Source organism: Salpingoeca rosetta, assembly GCF_000188695.1.
Source record: "Salpingoeca rosetta unplaced genomic scaffold supercont1.1, whole genome shotgun sequence".
NCBI lineage: Eukaryota > Choanoflagellata > Craspedida > Salpingoecidae > Salpingoeca > Salpingoeca rosetta.
Window position 1 is genome coordinate 1122485 of NW_004457740.1, and position 17500 is coordinate 1139984.

The window sequence follows — 17500 nt, forward strand, 5'->3', positions numbered from 1 at the left end:
GACACTCTCTGTTGCTACTTCTCTGCACCTTTTCCTTTCCTTGCGTTTCCCTTTGCTTGCCTTCTTTTTTTTTTCCTTTTGCCATCACGACGGCTGGCACAGGGCACTTTTGCAAAATCTCGTGGCCCGGGTGCTGCCAACCCTTTTGAATTGTTCACGTGGTGGCTAGAGCCATTGTCAACGTTGGGCAGCATGGCATCAAACTTCCAATGATGAGACCGTGTAATAACTGAGACACACACACTCTCTTTCTCTCTCTTCCCTTTCTTCTCTCCCCCTCTTTGATCCCCGCGCGTAGTACTTTCTTCGTGTCCCCCCCCCCCCACCACACACACACACACGCGCGCGCGCGCGTTCTTCCCCCATTCCCCCATCCCTTCGCCTCCTGCTTCCGCTTGCACTAAGCGGCCTCATTCAGCGCTAACCCTCTTCCCTCCCCCTCTGTACAATCCCACTCTCTCACTGCGCTGTTCGTGCTTGTTCGCCCTACGTTTGTGGGTGCTTAAACCCGCTTTCATTCGGCAAAAGGTACACATTGTTGGCGCGTCGCTAGGTGCCTTCCTTGCCCAAAAACTGGCGGAACTGACAAAGGAGTACCGGCTCGTGCAGTCGCTGACGCTGATCAACGGCTTCACCGACACAGCCGCCTTCAAGTCGGCGCCGTCCGCACTAGTGTGAGTCATCACTGCCGCCTCCCTCTGCTGTGTACCGCTCAAGCTGCCCCTGGCCCTTGCCGTCGCCAATTCCCAATTCCAGCGCCCTTGTCTCTCTCGTCTCTGGCCTCTCACATCATGCTCCTTGCTCACAACCGACTTGCCTGGTGTCACACTTGCATGTCCACAGTGTCCAGTTCCTGCCTGGCTTTATGCTGAAGCGTATGCTGATGCAAAACTTCCCACAGGGCCGCCTCCACACTGACGTCGCCAACAGCATCGACTTTATCGTGGAGCAGGTGAGATGGTACACTTGTCGTCGCCTCAATGGGATCTGAACCCTGTTTGTTCCCCCCCCCCCGGCTGTGCTGTCCGAGCTCCTCTCTTGGTCGTCGTGAAGGTGTGCTTCTGTTCGCCCTTCCACGTGCGCTCATTTCGTGGCTCTGCCTTGTGTACGGCTTTGCCAGCTTGAAACTTTAACACAGCCAGAGCTCGCATCGCGGCTCAACCTCAACATTAAGCCGTCCTACGTCGATCCACGGCCCATCCTCGACCAACACATTCCCGTAAGCTGCTCGTTCTACCCTTTCCTTCGTCTGTGTGCGCTCACTTGTGTGTTTGTGTGTGCGTTGGCACGCCAGCATGCATCTGGAAATGAAATTTGTTGGGTTTTGGTGTTAATGTCGCTGCTGTCTCGGCTGATGGGTGTTGGTGCCGCTTCTTCCTCATGTCGACAATATGGGTCTCTCCGTTGCTGACAACATTGTCACGGCTGCGGTGCTTTGTGCAGGTGATGATTGTTGAGGTGCAGGACAAGTGCGCCATTTCTTCAAACGTGCGTCTGGAGATGCTCAAGTACTATCCGGACGCCCGCATCGCCCATCTCAAGGTGTGCTGTTGTTGTTGTTGTTGTTGTTGTTGTTGTTGGTCTGAAGGGCACCTGTCATGTATGGCTCTTTGTGTTGCGAGTGCGTGAGCTTATGCTGGCACTCCCGCTCTTCCCCTTTCTGTCGTTGTTTGAACTGCGCCCTTTCTTAGCATGGCGGCAACTTCCCGTATCTCGCCGTCTCCTCCGAAGTGGACATGTTTATCAAGGTGAGAATTGGTTTCTTCTTTTTGTTCTTTCCATTTGGTCTTTTTTGGCGCGTGCTCTGCACACATGATGGTGCTTGAGAGGGCGGGCATGTTCTTTTTGTGGATGAAATGCGCTCGGTGCTCTTTGTGTACGCCAAGACTTGTTCTCACGAGACTGCGTGTCTCATCGTGCTCCCTGACCAGATTCATCTGCGCCAGTTTTACGGCACGCCTGCGTCGCCAACGAGTGACAGCGAGCTCAACGACATGTTCAAGAAGCAAGCGAGCGGTGCGGCGACGGCGGAAGCAAGCGACTCGGAACAGACGGCCTCGCATGCAGCATCGCCCCCAGCACACAAGCAGCGCCAAGAGCGCGCGCCTGCTGACGCCAAGCCGGTCAAGTCACGTGGGATGTTTGACAGTGATGATGACGATGACGATGACAATGAAGATGATGAGACGTTTTAGGACAGTCGCGTGTTGATCCTCTGTGGTGTGGTGATGTATGCGTGTGTTTTTCATGTTGTTGAGTTGTGTTCAGTTGTATTGGCTCGCCCAGCTCTCGAGCGCCCAACACAACGGTCCTGGCTCCTTCCTTCCTGCCAGCCCTTGCGCTAGCGCTCGTCCATTGCCTTTGTTATCACACTTGTCATGCGGTTTACTGCACTGACACACACAAGCCTACTTCATCAGATTGTTATGCAGCAGTTTCGATGCTTGTGTGATGTTCCCTCGAGCCTCTTCCCTCTGCTCGTTCGCGTGTCGTTTTCTGCGCACGTGCCCCTGCAACGTGCATACCTGCACGTGCCTTCAATTTGGATTTGCAATCCACCCACCACTGCCCTCCACGCATACCCACCCTCGCCTCACTGTGCACATATATGACGCGTGCTTCGCCCCCCTCCCCCTTGCCCTACACATGTTATCCTTCTTCTTCATCCTTTGATCGCACCTTTCTGCATTGCGATGACACCCACCCCTCCTTGCCTCACCTCGAATGAGCGCACAGCCGCGTTTTGTACAGTGCTGCTGGCCCATTCCTGTCTATGTATACCTGACTGGTTGACCTTCTTTCTTCCTTCCTTCTTTCTTCCTTTCTTGCCTCTGATTGATTGACGACTTGAGCGTACCCGCGTATAATGAAACGAACCAAACAAATACAGCAACACAGCAACACGTGATGGGCACAAACAAAGACAAGGCAAGCTGATGTGGCAGGAGGCAGGTGTTTGCGATGACCAGGAAAGACGGCAACGGAGCTTGGTTGTTGGCATGAAAAGCAGACAACTCACACGCACATCCCCGGCCGAAGACGTGACACGGCTGCGCCACAACTACAGGAATGGGCGTTTGCTGTGCAGGGAGTTGCGCACGTGCGGCGGGTTCTTGTGCATGCGCTCCTGCAACTTGCGTGTGTAGTACTCTGGCCTGTCCTCCTTCACGTACTCCTGCTTCGGGGGCGGCCCAACGCGCAGCCGCAGGAAGTAGTGTGTGCGTGGCCTGTACCGCAGTGTCGGGGAAGGAACGCATTCGTGGTGGATGGCAGAGTGAGACGGTGAGAAATGAGGGAATCCAAACGTGTGAGGCATGCGTGCGTGAGATGCATGCATGTGTGCGGACGGGTGTGGTGTGGAATGGGCGTTGGGAGCAGCTAAATAACAATATGTTGCTGTACTTCTCGTGGTTAGGGTTAGGGTTAGGGTGGTGCAAGCGTGGTTCAGCACACACACACACACACACACACACACACACACACACACACACACACACACACACACACACACACACACACACACACACACACACACACACACACACACACACGCACGCACGCACGCACACACACACACACACAAACACACACGTCATGATTCTCATATACCTGATTGAACGGTAGACGCGGCCTTTGTTTGCGCGGCGAATACCGCGACCGTACATGCCCTGCGGGTTGCACAGCAAACCAGCACAAGCACAAGCACAAGCGCAAGGAATTCGGATTAAGTGCACGCGCCATTGGGCCACAGCAAGTGCGATGGATGAGAACATTCACGTACATGCGCGCACCAGCCAGTATGTACACTCGGCGTGTTCGCACTCATATACACTGGTACGGACGCAGCTGCACACAGTTGTGCACGCTCGCCGGCAGGCACCAACGCAAGCATACCCGCATACACGGCTACGCACGCGCAAGCACACACATACACACACGCACATGCACATACGCACACGCACACGCACACGCACACGCACACACACGCACACACGCACACACACACGCACACGCACATACACACACGCACACGCACACACACGCACACCCATTACCACATGCACGCACCTTGCCCACCCAGGACTCTGCAACGTGCATGTTGGACGGGTTTGCCACGCCGTGGTTGGCCTTTGCGTTGTTCTTGGTGATTTCAAGCACTTGGCGCACATGGCTCGCTGCGTCTTTCTTCGAGAAGGTCATCTGTGCAATGGCATCGTCCACAGCCAATCCGCGAATCTGCATGCAACAACCAGGTCATGTGGGAGGGGGGATTGAAGGGGCCGTGAGCGTGAATACTCGTGTACGATATGAGCACCACTTGCAAGCGCACTGTGCTGAATGCGGCCTCGCACAACAAAGGAGTGCGACCACACCAAACATGATACACACCACCGCACAGCACAGTGCCGCATATCATACTACATCACAGGGTATCACACCACGTCATGTGTCATGCACCATACGACAGCAGCAGATGGTACCTGCTTGGCCACGAGGTTGAGCTTCCATGGACTTGTTTTGATGTTTCGACGGCATCCAAAGACCTTGCCCGGGATGAAGGAGAGAATCCGTGCAGATCCATCGCAAAGTGCGTGAGGAGTGTGTGTGCGTGTATGTGTATATGTGTGTGTGCGTGTATGTGTGTATGTGTATATGTGTGTATATGTGTGTATGTGTGTACGTGTGTATGTGTAATAATGAGCACGTCAAACCTTTCCCCACAGCACGCAGTTTCGCTGTGACGCAACACAGGCGCAAGAACAGCACACACACACACACACATACTCTCTCTCTCTCTCACACACACACACACACAGACGCATGTGCACACACACTCTCTCTCTCTCACGCGCACATACACACAAACATATGCACACACACACAAACATATGCACACACACGCACGCAGCACAGGCGAGTGAGTCGTTACAACTTACGTTCTTTTCGTCGGCAAACTCAATTGGCGACTTCCCTTTGGCGATGGCTTCCTTCTGCAGCTTCCACACAGTGCGCTTGGCAAAGTGAAAGCAAGGCGCAGCCGTGTGCAGCTGGCGAGCAACAGCAGACGCAAGTTGCAAGGGGTTTTGTGCACTTGCACCCCTTGCCACGCTGCTTGCAACGCTACCAGCACTCACAACCCTCCTGCCAGCATGTGCTGCCACTGACGATGCAGATGCAGCAGCAGAGCAGCCCGCAGGCAGCAGCTTGGTTGTCGCCAACACTCGCCACAACATCTTCCTTTCTTTGGTGTCGCTCGTGTGTGAGTCGCGTGAATACTGAATTCAGTTTCCGTGTGTGTGTATGCTCTGCCCTCAAACTGCAACCCCTCGCACAAGAGCACAAGAAGAACAAGAACAAGAAGAAGAACAAGAACCCAAGGCAACGCGTTTGTGAGATTGGCGCTCCGCTCCGTCAAGCGCTCGAGCGGAGATGCAGCAGGAGAAGGGCAAGGGCCAGTTCACGCCGCCCGCCATGCTGGCAGCATTCTGCCTCGTCTGCTTCGTGCTGGCCATTGTCACGCTGATGTCCGCGCCCCCACGTCTCCAAACTGACCCATATGCTGCTGCTCCTCCAACCCCGTCAGCGCTCTCGCCAGCGCGCGCCAAACCTGCTGGTGCCAACGCTGGCGCACAAGCTCAGGCGCACACCGCACCACCGCAAGTGCAAGACGGCGGAGCAGGCAGGTCCACCCGGCACCAGCATCAGCGTCAACAGCAACAACAGATAGCAAACGTTGAACTGAGCAGCACAACGCCAACCGCTGCCATTGCCGAAACCATCGCTTCACCATCTCCTTCGGCTCTCATGCCACCCACAGCAACTGAAGCGCAGCAGCAAGATGTGCAACAAGCAAACCAACCACAGCACCGGCAGCGGCAGCAGTGTGGCGTGGATGGTGTAGTGTGCGTGACTGACGAGGATGCATCGCGGTACGTGTGGACGAACCGAAGCGAGGAGCTGAGGCGAGTACTGCCACAGAAGGTATGGACGGAGCTGATAGAGATGTTTGCACCATCCTCTCACTGCAGTCCTCTCGGCCTGCAGCCACACCCACGCACGGGTGATATCGAGTCACCACCACCGCCAGCAGCAACAGCAGAGCCCTCACAAACAGGCGTTGTGCTCATGCACTGCCACGGTCAGTTTGGGAATCGCTTGGGGGAGTACACAATTGCACGCATCGTGGCTGAGACGCGGCGCTGGCCGCTTGTCATGTGCGACGTCTTCAAGCAAGAGCTCTTCTCAAAGGGCCTTATATTCCCCTTTGCAGTGGACCACCCAATTGACCTGGCTGCATTTGACCAGCTGCCGGTCGACACACAGGCCGGGCACAACTACGACTTTGACGAGCTGCTTCGTGATCCCACACCGCGCGTCATTGACCTGGCAGGGTTCCCCTTTCGCAACTACAGCATCCTTGCCCAGCACAAGGCCGCCATCAAGGACGACTGGCTGCGTATTGACACGTCGTGCTTGGCGGCGCAGTCGCTGCCGCTCTCGCTCCCTGGCCCGCGCGACATTGTCGTGCACCTGCGCGCGTACCACGGCTGCGAGGGCGAGGAGCACGAGTACGACCCAACAGAGGCGTTTGTAGACCTCCCATGGGACTACTACGACCGCATCTTGCAGCGCTACCAGCGAAAGGGCGGGTGGGACACAGTCTGGCTCGCGTCTCGGTGCGGCGAGCACCACCCGATTGCGCAGCAACTGATGACCAAGTACGGTGCGCGCGTGATCCAGGGAGATGGGAGCAAGAACTGGGCCAGCATGCACGACTGGCTGTTCATGCGAAGCGCACGCCGTCTCGTCATGTCACAGAGCACATATGCGTGGTGGGCGGCGTGGCTCGGCGATGCAGAGGAGGTGCACTATCCCCTCGCTGGGGACTGGTGGGGTAAAGGGCCGCGGCACACCTTGTATCCCGTTGACGAGCCGCGCTATGTGTTCCACGACTTGCTGGCCGACGAGTACTTCCTCACAGCCGCAGACTTGTGGGGTGCATGAAGGGTGATGGGAAGCGGATACATGCAGAGAAACACGCACCATAAATTATGCTCGCTCATATTCTGTGTGTGTGTGTGTGTGTGTGTGTGTGTGTGTGTGTGTGTGTGTGTCGTGCGTGTGTGTGTGTGTGTGTGTTGGTGTGTGTGTGTGTGTGTGTGTGTGTGTGTGTGTGTGTGTGTGTGTGTGGTGTGGCGTGTGTGTGTGTGTGTGTGTGTGTGTGTGTGATTTGGGGTGGGGCTAACCCCGCACGCTCTTGCTCTCCCCCCCCCCACCGTTTCTCAGTCTCTCCAGCCATGCTCCCTCCCGTCCCACTGCCTCGTTACGACATAGATGAATAGTCAGTTCATTGCCAAGTGCACCAAAGCAACAGCGCGACACTACACGTGCCAGCAATGACAGACGGCCATAAAGCAAAAACACCAATGCAGAGAGAGGAGAGGAGGACTCAGGTGTGCATGCAGGAAGGGGAGGAGAGGGGACAGTGACGACGATGGCGACGATCATACTGGGAGGTGGAGGGGGAGGCGGTGCATGTATTAGCTGGAGGGACAATGCCGAGGAAGGGAGGAGATAAATCGCAAGAGACGGAGCGGAGCGGTTGTGAGTAGGAGGAGACGCCAACCACGCCTGGGGGCGGCGGCTGAAGGCGAAGAAGCAAGAGGGGGTAAAAGGGGGTGGGGAGAGGCAGGGCGAGTGCCAGAAACCGTGCACTCCCAGGAAAGGAAAACAACGAGGGAAAGGTCATGATCGCATGATCACCACGAAGCGTGTGATTCTGAAACGACCAAGCCTGCCGCAGAGGAGAGAAGAGGGGAGGAGGGATGTGCACGGAGAAGCCTGGCCCAAAACCAGCACCACGCACAAACAAGCACGTGAGGGGCAAGCGTGACGACGGCGATGTCGCACACATACATGCATGTGCACGCACGCATACGCACGCATACTCACGCCAGTACATGGTAGGCTGTCATGCCGGAGAAGACACACGACCAGCTAAAGAACATGCAGCCCTCACAGTGCACAAATAAAAACCACCAGAGAGGTCGGGCGGAAGCAGGGGTTGCCTGCGAGCACCAAGTGCAGACGCAGGGAGAAGAAGGGGAAAAAAAGGGAAAGAGAGAAAGGAAGGATGGTATTTGAAGAAGGGAAAACAAAGGAGGAGAAGCGTGTGTGTGCTGTCGAAGTAGGAAACTGACAATAGAACACGAGAAGTTGGGGGGGGGGGGGAGAAATCGTCGAGCCAAGGCAAGGCAGGTTGGAGGAAAGGATACGGGGTGTGGGTGGGCGCACAGCATTCCAAAACGACACACACGCATGAACCACGTCACAACTTGCGCGTCGTGGCGCGATCTACACGCAATGAAGGGTGGTGAAGCACGAGCAACGGCGCTACGCAGCTGTTAGAGGGCAGCACACAAACATACAAACGAGTGACCAGACAACAAACAGACGGGGCAAAGCACCCAAATCCATCGGGGCGAAAAATAAACGAGGGTGCCTGCCAACCGACAAACAAGCAATCGACACGACTAGTCCTGGCAATACACAAATAGAAGCCGCAACGCGCACAAGGGCACAAACAGCCACACGCCCAGAACACACACGCGTACGCATAGCATGAGCGCAACACCACAACAGGAAAGGTGGGAAAGAGGGGGGTGGGGTGGGGTCACGGGAACTGGGAAAGGGAGACAAGGAGATGAGGAGGAAGAGGAGGGGCAAGGGAAGGGCTCGAGAAAGCAGCAGCGGAGGGAAAACAACAAGCAGCTGACGCTGCGCATGTGTTGCCCATCAAGGGCTGCACCTGCCGCCTAAGCCCACTCGCCGCCCTTGATGGCTGGTTCTGCCTGCACGTCCTTGTTCTTGCTGGGCGTGGCGGCCTCAGATGCTGGTGGGAGCGGCTGCGCCTCGTTCTCTGGCAGCACCGCCGTCTCCTTAGGCTTCTCCGCTGCCTCAGATTTCGGCTCGTGGCTGCTGCTGTTGCTGTTGCTGCTGCTGCTGCCGCCGCTGGCTTGTTTGGACTGCTTCGTGTTGGATGACGAGGCTTTGTCCTGCTGCTGTTGGGGGTGGTGGTTTGGGGTGTCGGTGAGCTCACCAGCACGGCGGCGGCGCTCGCGGTCCTTTGCACGCGCCTTGGTCAGGTACCGCCCAAGCTGTTGAAGCAAGCGAGGTCGGGAAGGGGGGGGGGGAAGAGAGGAATAGCAGAGGAAAGGCATGTTGAGAAAGTGGCGAGGTTTCAAGGGAAGGGGGAGGAGGTGGAGGTGGTGGTGGACAGAGAGCCACGCAGGACCACGCCACTTCATGAATGGGCACCGACTGAACACGATGAGCAAGCAATAAACGTAACACTACACACATGAACGCACATGAACGCACACACACATAAACACGGTTCAAGGCAGTGGGCAGCAGACCTCGGTGTTGTCCTCGTCGGTGATCTTGAGCCAGCCGTGGCGGGCGCACTCCGAGGCGGTGGCGCGGAACAGCTGCGGTGCGCAGGCAGAAAATACAGGCAGGTCATGGAAGGAAACCAACACACATGAGAACAAGAGAAGGCCGGCAGAATGGTCAAGAGCAAAGACATGGCGGCGTACGGAGACCAGGGGCAGGGTCTCAAACCAAGATGGCAGGAAGCAAGCAGACCACACATGGGTACCGGCTCGTAGCGGAGCATGGGGAGGAGGAACTCCGTCATCATCTTGGCGCTGTCCTTGTGCATCTTGTACTTCTGCATCAGCACATCCTGCAGCGGCCACATCTTCAAGCGCTTGATGTGGCGCAGGTTGCCTTCAATACGGGCAACAACAAACACGTGGTGTGTGTGTGTGTGTGTGTGTGTGTGTGTACAGTGTATGTGCGTGCGCAGTGTGCGTGGTGCATGTAGTGTTTGTGCGTGTGCAGGGTGCATGGTGTTGGGTGATGGAATTGATGGGTGGGATGAGTGAGTTGGTACAAGTGTGAGAGGAGAATGAGACGTAATGTGTCGGCTGGTTGAAGCGCCGAGGAGATGCAGGCAAGAACGCAACGCGAGCAACAACAGCAGAGGAGGCGTACCGTTGCGGTCAAAGTATGTTGGTGCATGGGGGCTGTTGAAGACAATCTGGCGCGGGATGGGGCCAAGAAGCTCAATAATCATGGCAATGTGGTCTGCACAGAACAAGATAGCCCACGATGAGACCGACAACGAGAAGACCAAAGGTGGTCAGGGTGTCCAGGGCGAGAATAGCATGAAGGAAATGTGTGTGAGTGTGTGTGTGTGAGTGTGTGTGAGTGTGTGTGTGTGCGTGTGTGTGTGTGCGTGTGTGTGTGTGTGTGTTGGGGCGCTCACCTTCATTGCGATCAAAGTTGCGGCCGCTGTGGGGATCAAAGAGGTAGTCGCCAGTGGCCAGCTCAAACGTCTGGTGGTGTGCAAGTAAAGGTGGAGCAGTAGCAACAATGTGAGCGCGTTGACACGCAAGGTCGCACAAGCTGACAAACACACAAACACACACACACACACACATGCACACACATACACACACACACCAGGGCTGCGACGCTCCAGATGTCAGCGCTCTGGTCGTAGTTGTTGCCGAGGATGGCTTCGAGACTGCGGTACTGCCGTGTCTGGATCACAGCCGCAAAGTGCTTATCCTGCACACCACACATTAAAGCAGCAGAACGCAGCACACGTGAGAGAAGGGTTGATGCAATGGCTTCAATGATGGCTCAAACTCAAGCGCGACGTTGCAGGTAGTTGTTGAGACAGCACTTGTGCGTGCTGGCTCGCCCGCATGTTAGTGTGTGTGTGTGTGTGTGTGTGTGTGTGTGCGTGTGTGTGTATGTGTGTTGGTGCACGACGTACCACCCAGCAGGCGTTGCCGAGGTCTGCAATCTTGACCTGGCACGTCTTGAAAAACTCCTCGTCCAACAGCTTTTCCCGCAGAGGACCTGAGCATGCGGGTCGTCATTGTTTGTTTGGTGGTGATGGTGGTGTTGGTGGTGATGATGTAGCACATGAGCGAAACAAGCGGTGAAAAGCGAAACAACAGAACAGACGCAATGTGATGTGATGTGATGTGATGTGACGTGGGGAAAGGCCAAGTACCAAGCGTCCCATGTTCAGCCCCAACCTCACATTCAGCACGTGTGAAAACACAACAAGAAACAGCCTCACAAGAGAGAGGGGCAAGGAGGGCAAGCTAGTTGCATCGCAGACAGACAGACAGCCAGCCAGCCAGGCACACACATATGCACACAGATACACACACACATATATAGACAGACACAGGTACACACACGCACACACGACTTACGGATGCGGGGCACGTCGTCAAGGTTGACGTGCTCGCGATCTGCCTCTGAGGCACATTGGCGGGTCTTCTTGTTCTTTCCAAGGCGGCTGGCATAGCGCGGTGGGGGCTGGTCGGCGTACGTGGCCTTGGCAAGCTGGCCCATGGCGTGGATCTCCCGCTCCGTGAGGCACATGAGGATGTTCTCTGGCTTGATATCCGTGTGGATGATGGAGCACTTGGAGTGGAGGTAGTCGAGGCCCTGCAGCGTCTGCTTGATGATGCGCTTGGTGAGGACGGAGGGCAGCCCGCGGTAGTTGAAGTGGCGGATGAGGCGCAGCAGGTTGTGGCCCATGACCTCAAACACCATGGCCACGTGCGTGCCAAAGGGCCCGAAGACGCGAAAGTCGTCAATCATCTGCATGACGCGCTGGCGGGAGCGGGCGCGCGGGTCTGCGGCGGCCACCTCGCGCATGAGCTTAATCTCGTCCTGCGCCGCCTCCGTGTAGTGGGACGCGCTCTTGACAATCTTCATGGCGTAGAAGTTGGTTGAGTTGGAGTCCTCCACCAGCCACACGGTGGAGAAGTGGCCCCAGCCAAGCTTCTTCACCACGAGGTACTTGGACTTGTACTTGTCGCCGAGGAACACGGGGTGGTACCCGCCGCGCTTGTACTCGTCGACCTCCTCCTCGTCGTCACTGGCGTCATCAAACTGGTGCGGCGCAGACGAGGGCTTGTGGATCTTCTTGGCCGCGGAGGGGCCGACAGAGCCGGCGTCGGGCAGGGACGCCTTCTTCTGCGGGCGCGGCGCAGACTCCTTGGCGTGCACCGCAGAGGCCGTGCTGGTGGCAAGCGCGGCTGGCCCGTTGCTGGCCACCTTGAGCGCGCCTGTCGAGGGCTCGTTCTTTGCGTTGGACGCTGCGAGCGATGCGCCGTGGCTTGCGTCGGTGGCGCTCTGCTCCTGGGTCGACACTGTCTTTGAGATGTGTGGCCGAGACGGAGCGTGGGCCAGGCGGCGGCCGTCATCGTTGCCGGCCTGGCTGTCCCGGGCCTCTCTGGTCTCGTCCATTCTCTCGCTGGAAAGGCGGCGTGGGTGAGTGAGTGAGTGAGTGAGTGAGTGAGTGAGTGGGTGAGCGAGTGGGCGTGGTGATCAAGAGCGTGTGACACATGCCACGAGAATGCAAGTCGCAAGAGCACAACTCATGCCAAGGAAAAGAGCTTCATTCAGAAAGGCTGGGTTGATTGATTGATTGATTGGTTGGTGGGGTGAGAAGCAAAACAAGGGTCAAGCGCGCTTGTGCGCAACGTGGCGCCCGCTCCCAAAGAAGGCTCACCGCTATCAGACGAGCGGGGGGGGGAGGAGAGGGAGCTGCTGCGCTTGCACCTCGCACAATTCACGCGTTCACCTGCACTTGCTTGGCTCACAACCGGCAGGCCACCAACGAACAGCGCACTTCTCAAACTCACGCACACACACGCGCGCACCCTCCCTTCTTCTTCTTGCGCTGCTGCTGGTGCTTGTGCGCTTGCTGTGCTGCGTATTTTTGTGCAAGGCGGGCAGAACGACGTGGTTGGCTCGTGTTTGCACCCACACAGGAAAATTACCACATGTCATTCACCAAATATCGGTGTTGGGCATGCGTGTGGGCGGGTGGGTGTGGGGGATTCTGTGTGTGCATGTGCTCGTTGTCGCATGCGCGTTGTGCATGTGCTCATTGTGCGTTTGTGTGTGTGTGTGTGTGTGTGTGTGTGTGTGTGTGTGTGTGTGTGTGTGTGTGTGTGTGTGTCGTACGTAGAATGAGTGGTTGTAGAAGGGTTGTTGGGGCAGCTACGTAAGTTCACGATAGTAAGTGACACGGTCGATGAAAATGAAAAAAGTAGCAACCAGTGCCAGAGGATGTCGACGACATGGAGGCTGTTACACTATCCGAATGAACAGCTAATGGACCAACCAGACGCGACGAATACTGGTGGGACTGGTGTATGAAACGATAATTCATTGGGCAGGTAAGTTGGCGGCAAGTAGGATGTTACCCCTTCATTTTGCAATGATATTGCTGTGCATGCCCCGCACATTCAAAGATGATACGGCCTCACGCTTTAACCTAGTATCCGTCCAGAGTCGACTTTGGGTGTAGAGCACTCAGGCGCCCAGTCAGATGTGTGTGTGTGTGTGTGTGTGTGTGTGTGTGTGTGTGTGTGTGTGTGTGTGTGTGTGTGTGTGTGTATGGTCCAGTGGACACATGCGCACATGTTTCTTGGTTGGTGTTGTTACTTGTGGAACAACCAAAAGGACACGGGGCCACGAAGACGACACACACACACACACACACACACACAATGCACACAGCCACCCACCACTGCGAGATGCGCACTGGCAGACAGCAAGACAGCATGCGCGACACACACACACACACACACACATGCATGCATAGACAAGGGACCCTAAAGTCGAGAAGAAAGAAGCGCCACACCACACACCACACAAGACAAAGAGTGTCGAGAAGAACAAGTCCCATACACAGCAGCAGCAACACTAACTCATGCTGCACGTACAACAAAACCAAATTATGACTGCGCGCACACATACACACAGACAAAAGATGGTGGCAAAAGGAAAGAAACAGGCTGTGCTGAAGTGTGGCTGGCAACACAGCTACACGACGGCCACAGAATGAACAGAGGGGAGGAAACAGACGCACACATGAACAGGGACGCACACATGGCACATCAATGGGTCGGTTTGTTCAGTAGCAGTAGCATGGTTAGTTCTTGGCCTCCTGCTTCTCAAGCGAAAGAAGAACCTTCTCCAAGTCAAAGTTGGGGGAGTTGGGATCCATCTCTGCAGGTGCAAAGCAGTGGAGTTGCGTTGATTGGGAGGGGGGGGGGAAATCAGCGTGTGAGGGGTACGAGCGGGACGTAAGCAGAAGGAAGGACATTTGTGGTTGTTGTTGTTGTTGTTGTTGTTGTTGTTGTTGTTGTTGTTGTTGTTGTTGTTGTTGTTGTTGTTGGGGGTGCGCAGGGGCCACTTCAGTTTTCACTGACGACAACAACACATTACACAGTCCGCGAAGCGACACATCCAAAGGCACACAACAGCAACCAATCAGAAAGGTTCCCTTAAGCCAAAAGGCGATGGGTGTGCACAGGCACACGCAGTGAAGCCCACCAAGACAACAAAGCAGGCATGGGCCCTTTGCTCCCGCACATGTATGTAAATGGATAACGCACCGAGATCGTTTGTGGAGGACGCGGCCTGGGCTTTTTGTGCCTTTTGCTTCTTGGCCTCCTGTGCCTCCTGTGCCTTCTTTGCTGCCGCCTCGCGCTTGGCAAGAGTGGCTGTGCGTTATGTGTGTGTTGTGTTGTGTGTGTGTGTGTGTGCATGGTGTGTGTGTGTGCATGGTGTGTGTGTGTGTGTGTGTGTGTGTGTGTGTGTGTGTGTGGGGGGGGGGGGTGGAATCCAAAAGGGGAGTTGAAGTAGTCAGGAGAGTGAGTTTGTGTGAGGGTGCATGCGCGTTTGGTTGCGCTCTGTTGAGTGTGGTGTTGGGGGAACAAATCGGGGTGCACGCCAAGCCAAGGCCAAGTGTGCAGGCACAAAAGGCGCTCAAGTCCGGAAAAAGAACCCACAGTGATGGGAGGCGCCGTAAACAACACCGGTGACGAGGAGCGCCCACCTGCAGAACTGCACATGCACGCACGCATCACCATGAAAGATATAGCATGGTTGGTGAGACAAAGCAGAGCGAAGGAAACAAAAGAAACAAAAAGAAAAGGGGGAAGGGGATTGCACGCTTCAAAGGAGAGCTATCTCAAAGGGCTATTCACGGCACAGGGTGCTGCTGATCACACCTTGACGGTTGGAGAAACGCTGGACATGGTTGGTTTGGTTTGGTTTGGTTTGGTGTGGTGGTCGAGTGTGCAGTGGTGCCGTATGTGTGGTGCTGTATGTGTGCTTGTGGTGGCAGTGAAATCAGCGAGAATGGAATTCTCTCGCAAGTTTTCAACAATTTTCGGACCCGATATGCAGATCTGACGTTGCTGTGATAACGCTTCTCGCCCACACACATGCTCGCCGTCTGGCCTGTCTGTGTGTCGTGTCTCTGCGTCTCCTCCGCCCCTGTGTCTCTCCTCCACACATCCCTTCGTGTGCTTTGGGCTAAGATACGAATGCGTATCGTGGAACAACGCTCAAGCAGTGCTCATTTATTGGCCGTCTTGCTCCTCTTGCAACTTTGCATAATAGCCGTATGTCCACATCAGGATGAAGTACACAATGAAGATGAAGATCGCCTGTGAGTGTGCGTGTGTGTATGCGTGCATGTGAGCGTGTGTGTGTGATGAAGAGTGAGACACAAAACAAGAAGCGAAACAGGCAAGGACGTGCATACACAAACGTAGACCGGCACGCATACACACACAAGCACAAGCACACACACACACGCACACACAAGCACGCACAAGCACGCACACACACACACACATACACCCGCGCGCACACAAAACGTACACCCAACTTAAACAATGACCTTTGTGAGGGCTCTGCTGAGCGTTTCAGCGCGCTTCTTTTGATGGAGAAGCATCCAGTGCTCCCGTAACGCCTCGACTCGCTCATCATGCAAGGTCTCACGCAACTGCACTCATGCAAAGCAAGCAAATGGCACATGATGAATGTGTGTGCATGTGGTGTATGCGTGAGGATGTGTATTGTGAGCGGTGTAGCAAAATCTCAGAAGAGCCAACTATAACGGGTTGGAGTCCCAGCGATAAACGCGTGCGCAAACACACACACACACACAGACACAAACACAGACATACACAGACACACACGCACACACATATACACACACAACTATCGACCTGCTGGGACTCCTCAAATGTGTGGTGAAGACCCATTTCTTCGAGGACATCCTTGGGGAGGCGGCTGTATTGTCCCTCCCAGGTGTTGAGGGCTGCAGACTGCACCGCTTCGTCGTCAGGATCGACAGCAATGCCGCTCTCCTCCAAGAAGTCAATGTACCTGCATGAAGGATGCACGCGCCGCGTGGGCGGGAGACGACGCAGTCCAATCGGGGGTGGGGGGGGGGATAGAAACATGTTCACACGAGCATTGAAAAGTATGCTGGCAGTAGGAACACACACACACACATGCACACACACACACATGCGCACACACACACATACATGCACACACACAGGTGCACACACACACAGGCACACACACACACACACATACCCGCCGCATTGTTGGGGTCTGAGAAGGCCGTTCAGATACGCGTCCTTGACCTGGGCAGCGCATGCACATGTGATGGATTTGTGAGCAACAAAGCAAAGGAATGTTAATGGCGTGGGTGTAGCAGCACTTGGGACCAACACGTGGACGTGCCGTCATCACAGCCCGCCACTGTACAGAGCACTGACCACACGAAGCGTGTCTTCGTCCGGTGTATGTGTTGGCGGCCTGAACTTGGCAGCGGCCGTGTAGGGAAAGCCCTGGTGCCGGGAACATTGCGGCGTGAGGAGACGACATGCGCCAGGACCCACCGGCACGCACTTTTGCCAACAGGCAAACGGTCAGACGGAGGTGCATGTGTTCGTACAAATGGCAAGCACACGCACCACGCATACATGACGCACACACACACACAGACAGACAGACAGACACGCAAACACACGCACACACAGACAGACAGAGAGACAGGCAGGCAGGCACGCAGACAGACAAACAGACAGACAGACAGACACGCACACACACACGCACACACAGACAGACAGACAGACAGACAGACAGACAGACAGACAGACAGACAGACAGACAGACAGACACACACACACGACCCCGCAGTGATGGTACCGGTTCCTGCTCTTGAATGCCGTGCAGGAACCGCAGCTCGCGAAAGCACTGGGCGTGAGCAACGCCTGTATCCTCGGCCAGCGATGCCAACAGCTGGCGTCGGCACTCCTGCACGGCGTCAGGCACATGCGACGGGCGTCAGGTAAGGATACGCAAGAACTATGTCAAGCGCGAGCACATTCAGACGCATGCGTGACACCAAGCTGTAGCCGTGTGCTGACCTTCCACTGGGGCTCATTCGCCACGCCAATGGCTGCCAGCAGGCCGTATATTCTGCTAGCAAGTACAGCCTTTGTGGACAACACGGGCTCCACCCGCAGGACATCAAGTGCCTAGTCGGGGTGAGGGAAGAGGAAGGGAAGACAGTCCACAT

The 17500-nt window shown here is 55.8% G+C and overlaps 7 protein-coding genes across 7 annotated transcripts in view; 2 read left to right on the top strand and 5 right to left on the bottom strand.

Moving 5' to 3' along the window:
* The window catches only part of PTSG_00246 (uncharacterized protein), a 3728-nt gene extending 829 nt beyond the window's left edge, over positions 1 to 2899 (top strand). Inside the window, exons 3-8 of the mRNA XM_004998739.1 lie at positions 529 to 674; positions 844 to 952; positions 1121 to 1219; positions 1444 to 1542; positions 1692 to 1748; positions 1932 to 2899. Of these exons, the coding sequence (XP_004998796.1) occupies positions 529 to 674; positions 844 to 952; positions 1121 to 1219; positions 1444 to 1542; positions 1692 to 1748; positions 1932 to 2195 (774 nt within the window). The 3' untranslated portion in view covers positions 2196 to 2899. The remainder of the gene's footprint in view (positions 1 to 528; positions 675 to 843; positions 953 to 1120; positions 1220 to 1443; positions 1543 to 1691; positions 1749 to 1931) is intronic.
* Positions 2842 to 5286, bottom strand: PTSG_00247 (uncharacterized protein). The gene is made up of 5 exons (XM_004998740.1): positions 4938 to 5286; positions 4482 to 4544; positions 4069 to 4236; positions 3610 to 3668; positions 2842 to 3227 (listed from the first exon to the last, which is right to left on the bottom strand). Exons 1-5 carry the CDS (start codon positions 5232 to 5234, stop codon positions 3062 to 3064), a joined length of 753 nt encoding a protein of 250 aa, XP_004998797.1. The 5' UTR covers positions 5235 to 5286; the 3' UTR covers positions 2842 to 3061.
* A 144-nt stretch (positions 5287 to 5430) lies between these two features.
* Positions 5431 to 7005, top strand: PTSG_00248 (uncharacterized protein; the record flags this gene model as incomplete). The annotated part of the gene is made up of 1 exon (XM_004998741.1): positions 5431 to 7005. The coding sequence occupies one exon, from the start codon at positions 5431 to 5433 to the stop codon at positions 7003 to 7005; it is 1575 nt and encodes a 524-aa protein (XP_004998798.1).
* A 329-nt stretch (positions 7006 to 7334) lies between these two features.
* On the bottom strand, positions 7335 to 8280 carry PTSG_11566 (uncharacterized protein). Its single transcript, XM_004998742.1, has one exon. The coding sequence runs from the start codon at positions 7961 to 7963 to the stop codon at positions 7451 to 7453; it is 513 nt and encodes a 170-aa protein (XP_004998799.1). The 5' UTR covers positions 7964 to 8280; the 3' UTR covers positions 7335 to 7450.
* On the bottom strand, positions 8194 to 12865 carry PTSG_11567 (CMGC/SRPK protein kinase). The gene is made up of 9 exons (XM_004998743.1): positions 12611 to 12865; positions 11301 to 12352; positions 10850 to 10935; positions 10531 to 10638; positions 10334 to 10403; positions 10060 to 10152; positions 9662 to 9792; positions 9420 to 9491; positions 8194 to 9158 (listed from the first exon to the last, which is right to left on the bottom strand). Exons 2-9 carry the CDS (start codon positions 12343 to 12345, stop codon positions 8817 to 8819), a joined length of 1947 nt encoding a protein of 648 aa, XP_004998800.1. The 5' UTR covers positions 12346 to 12352; positions 12611 to 12865; the 3' UTR covers positions 8194 to 8816.
* Positions 12866 to 14041: 1176 nt separating this feature from the next.
* On the bottom strand, positions 14042 to 15152 carry PTSG_00250 (uncharacterized protein; the record flags this gene model as incomplete). The annotated part of the gene is made up of 4 exons (XM_004998744.1): positions 14042 to 14118; positions 14508 to 14615; positions 14904 to 14958; positions 15126 to 15152. 4 exons carry the CDS (start codon positions 15150 to 15152, stop codon positions 14042 to 14044), a joined length of 267 nt encoding a protein of 88 aa, XP_004998801.1.
* A 313-nt stretch (positions 15153 to 15465) lies between these two features.
* The window catches only part of PTSG_00251 (uncharacterized protein), a 2741-nt gene continuing 706 nt past the window's right edge, over positions 15466 to 17500 (bottom strand). The window contains exons 3-9 of the mRNA XM_004998745.1: positions 17349 to 17459; positions 17128 to 17235; positions 16695 to 16766; positions 16510 to 16559; positions 16134 to 16293; positions 15803 to 15907; positions 15466 to 15566 (exon numbers count right to left, since the gene is read on the bottom strand). Coding sequence (XP_004998802.1) covers positions 15480 to 15566; positions 15803 to 15907; positions 16134 to 16293; positions 16510 to 16559; positions 16695 to 16766; positions 17128 to 17235; positions 17349 to 17459 — 693 coding nt within the window. The 3' untranslated portion in view covers positions 15466 to 15479. The remainder of the gene's footprint in view (positions 15567 to 15802; positions 15908 to 16133; positions 16294 to 16509; positions 16560 to 16694; positions 16767 to 17127; positions 17236 to 17348; positions 17460 to 17500) is intronic.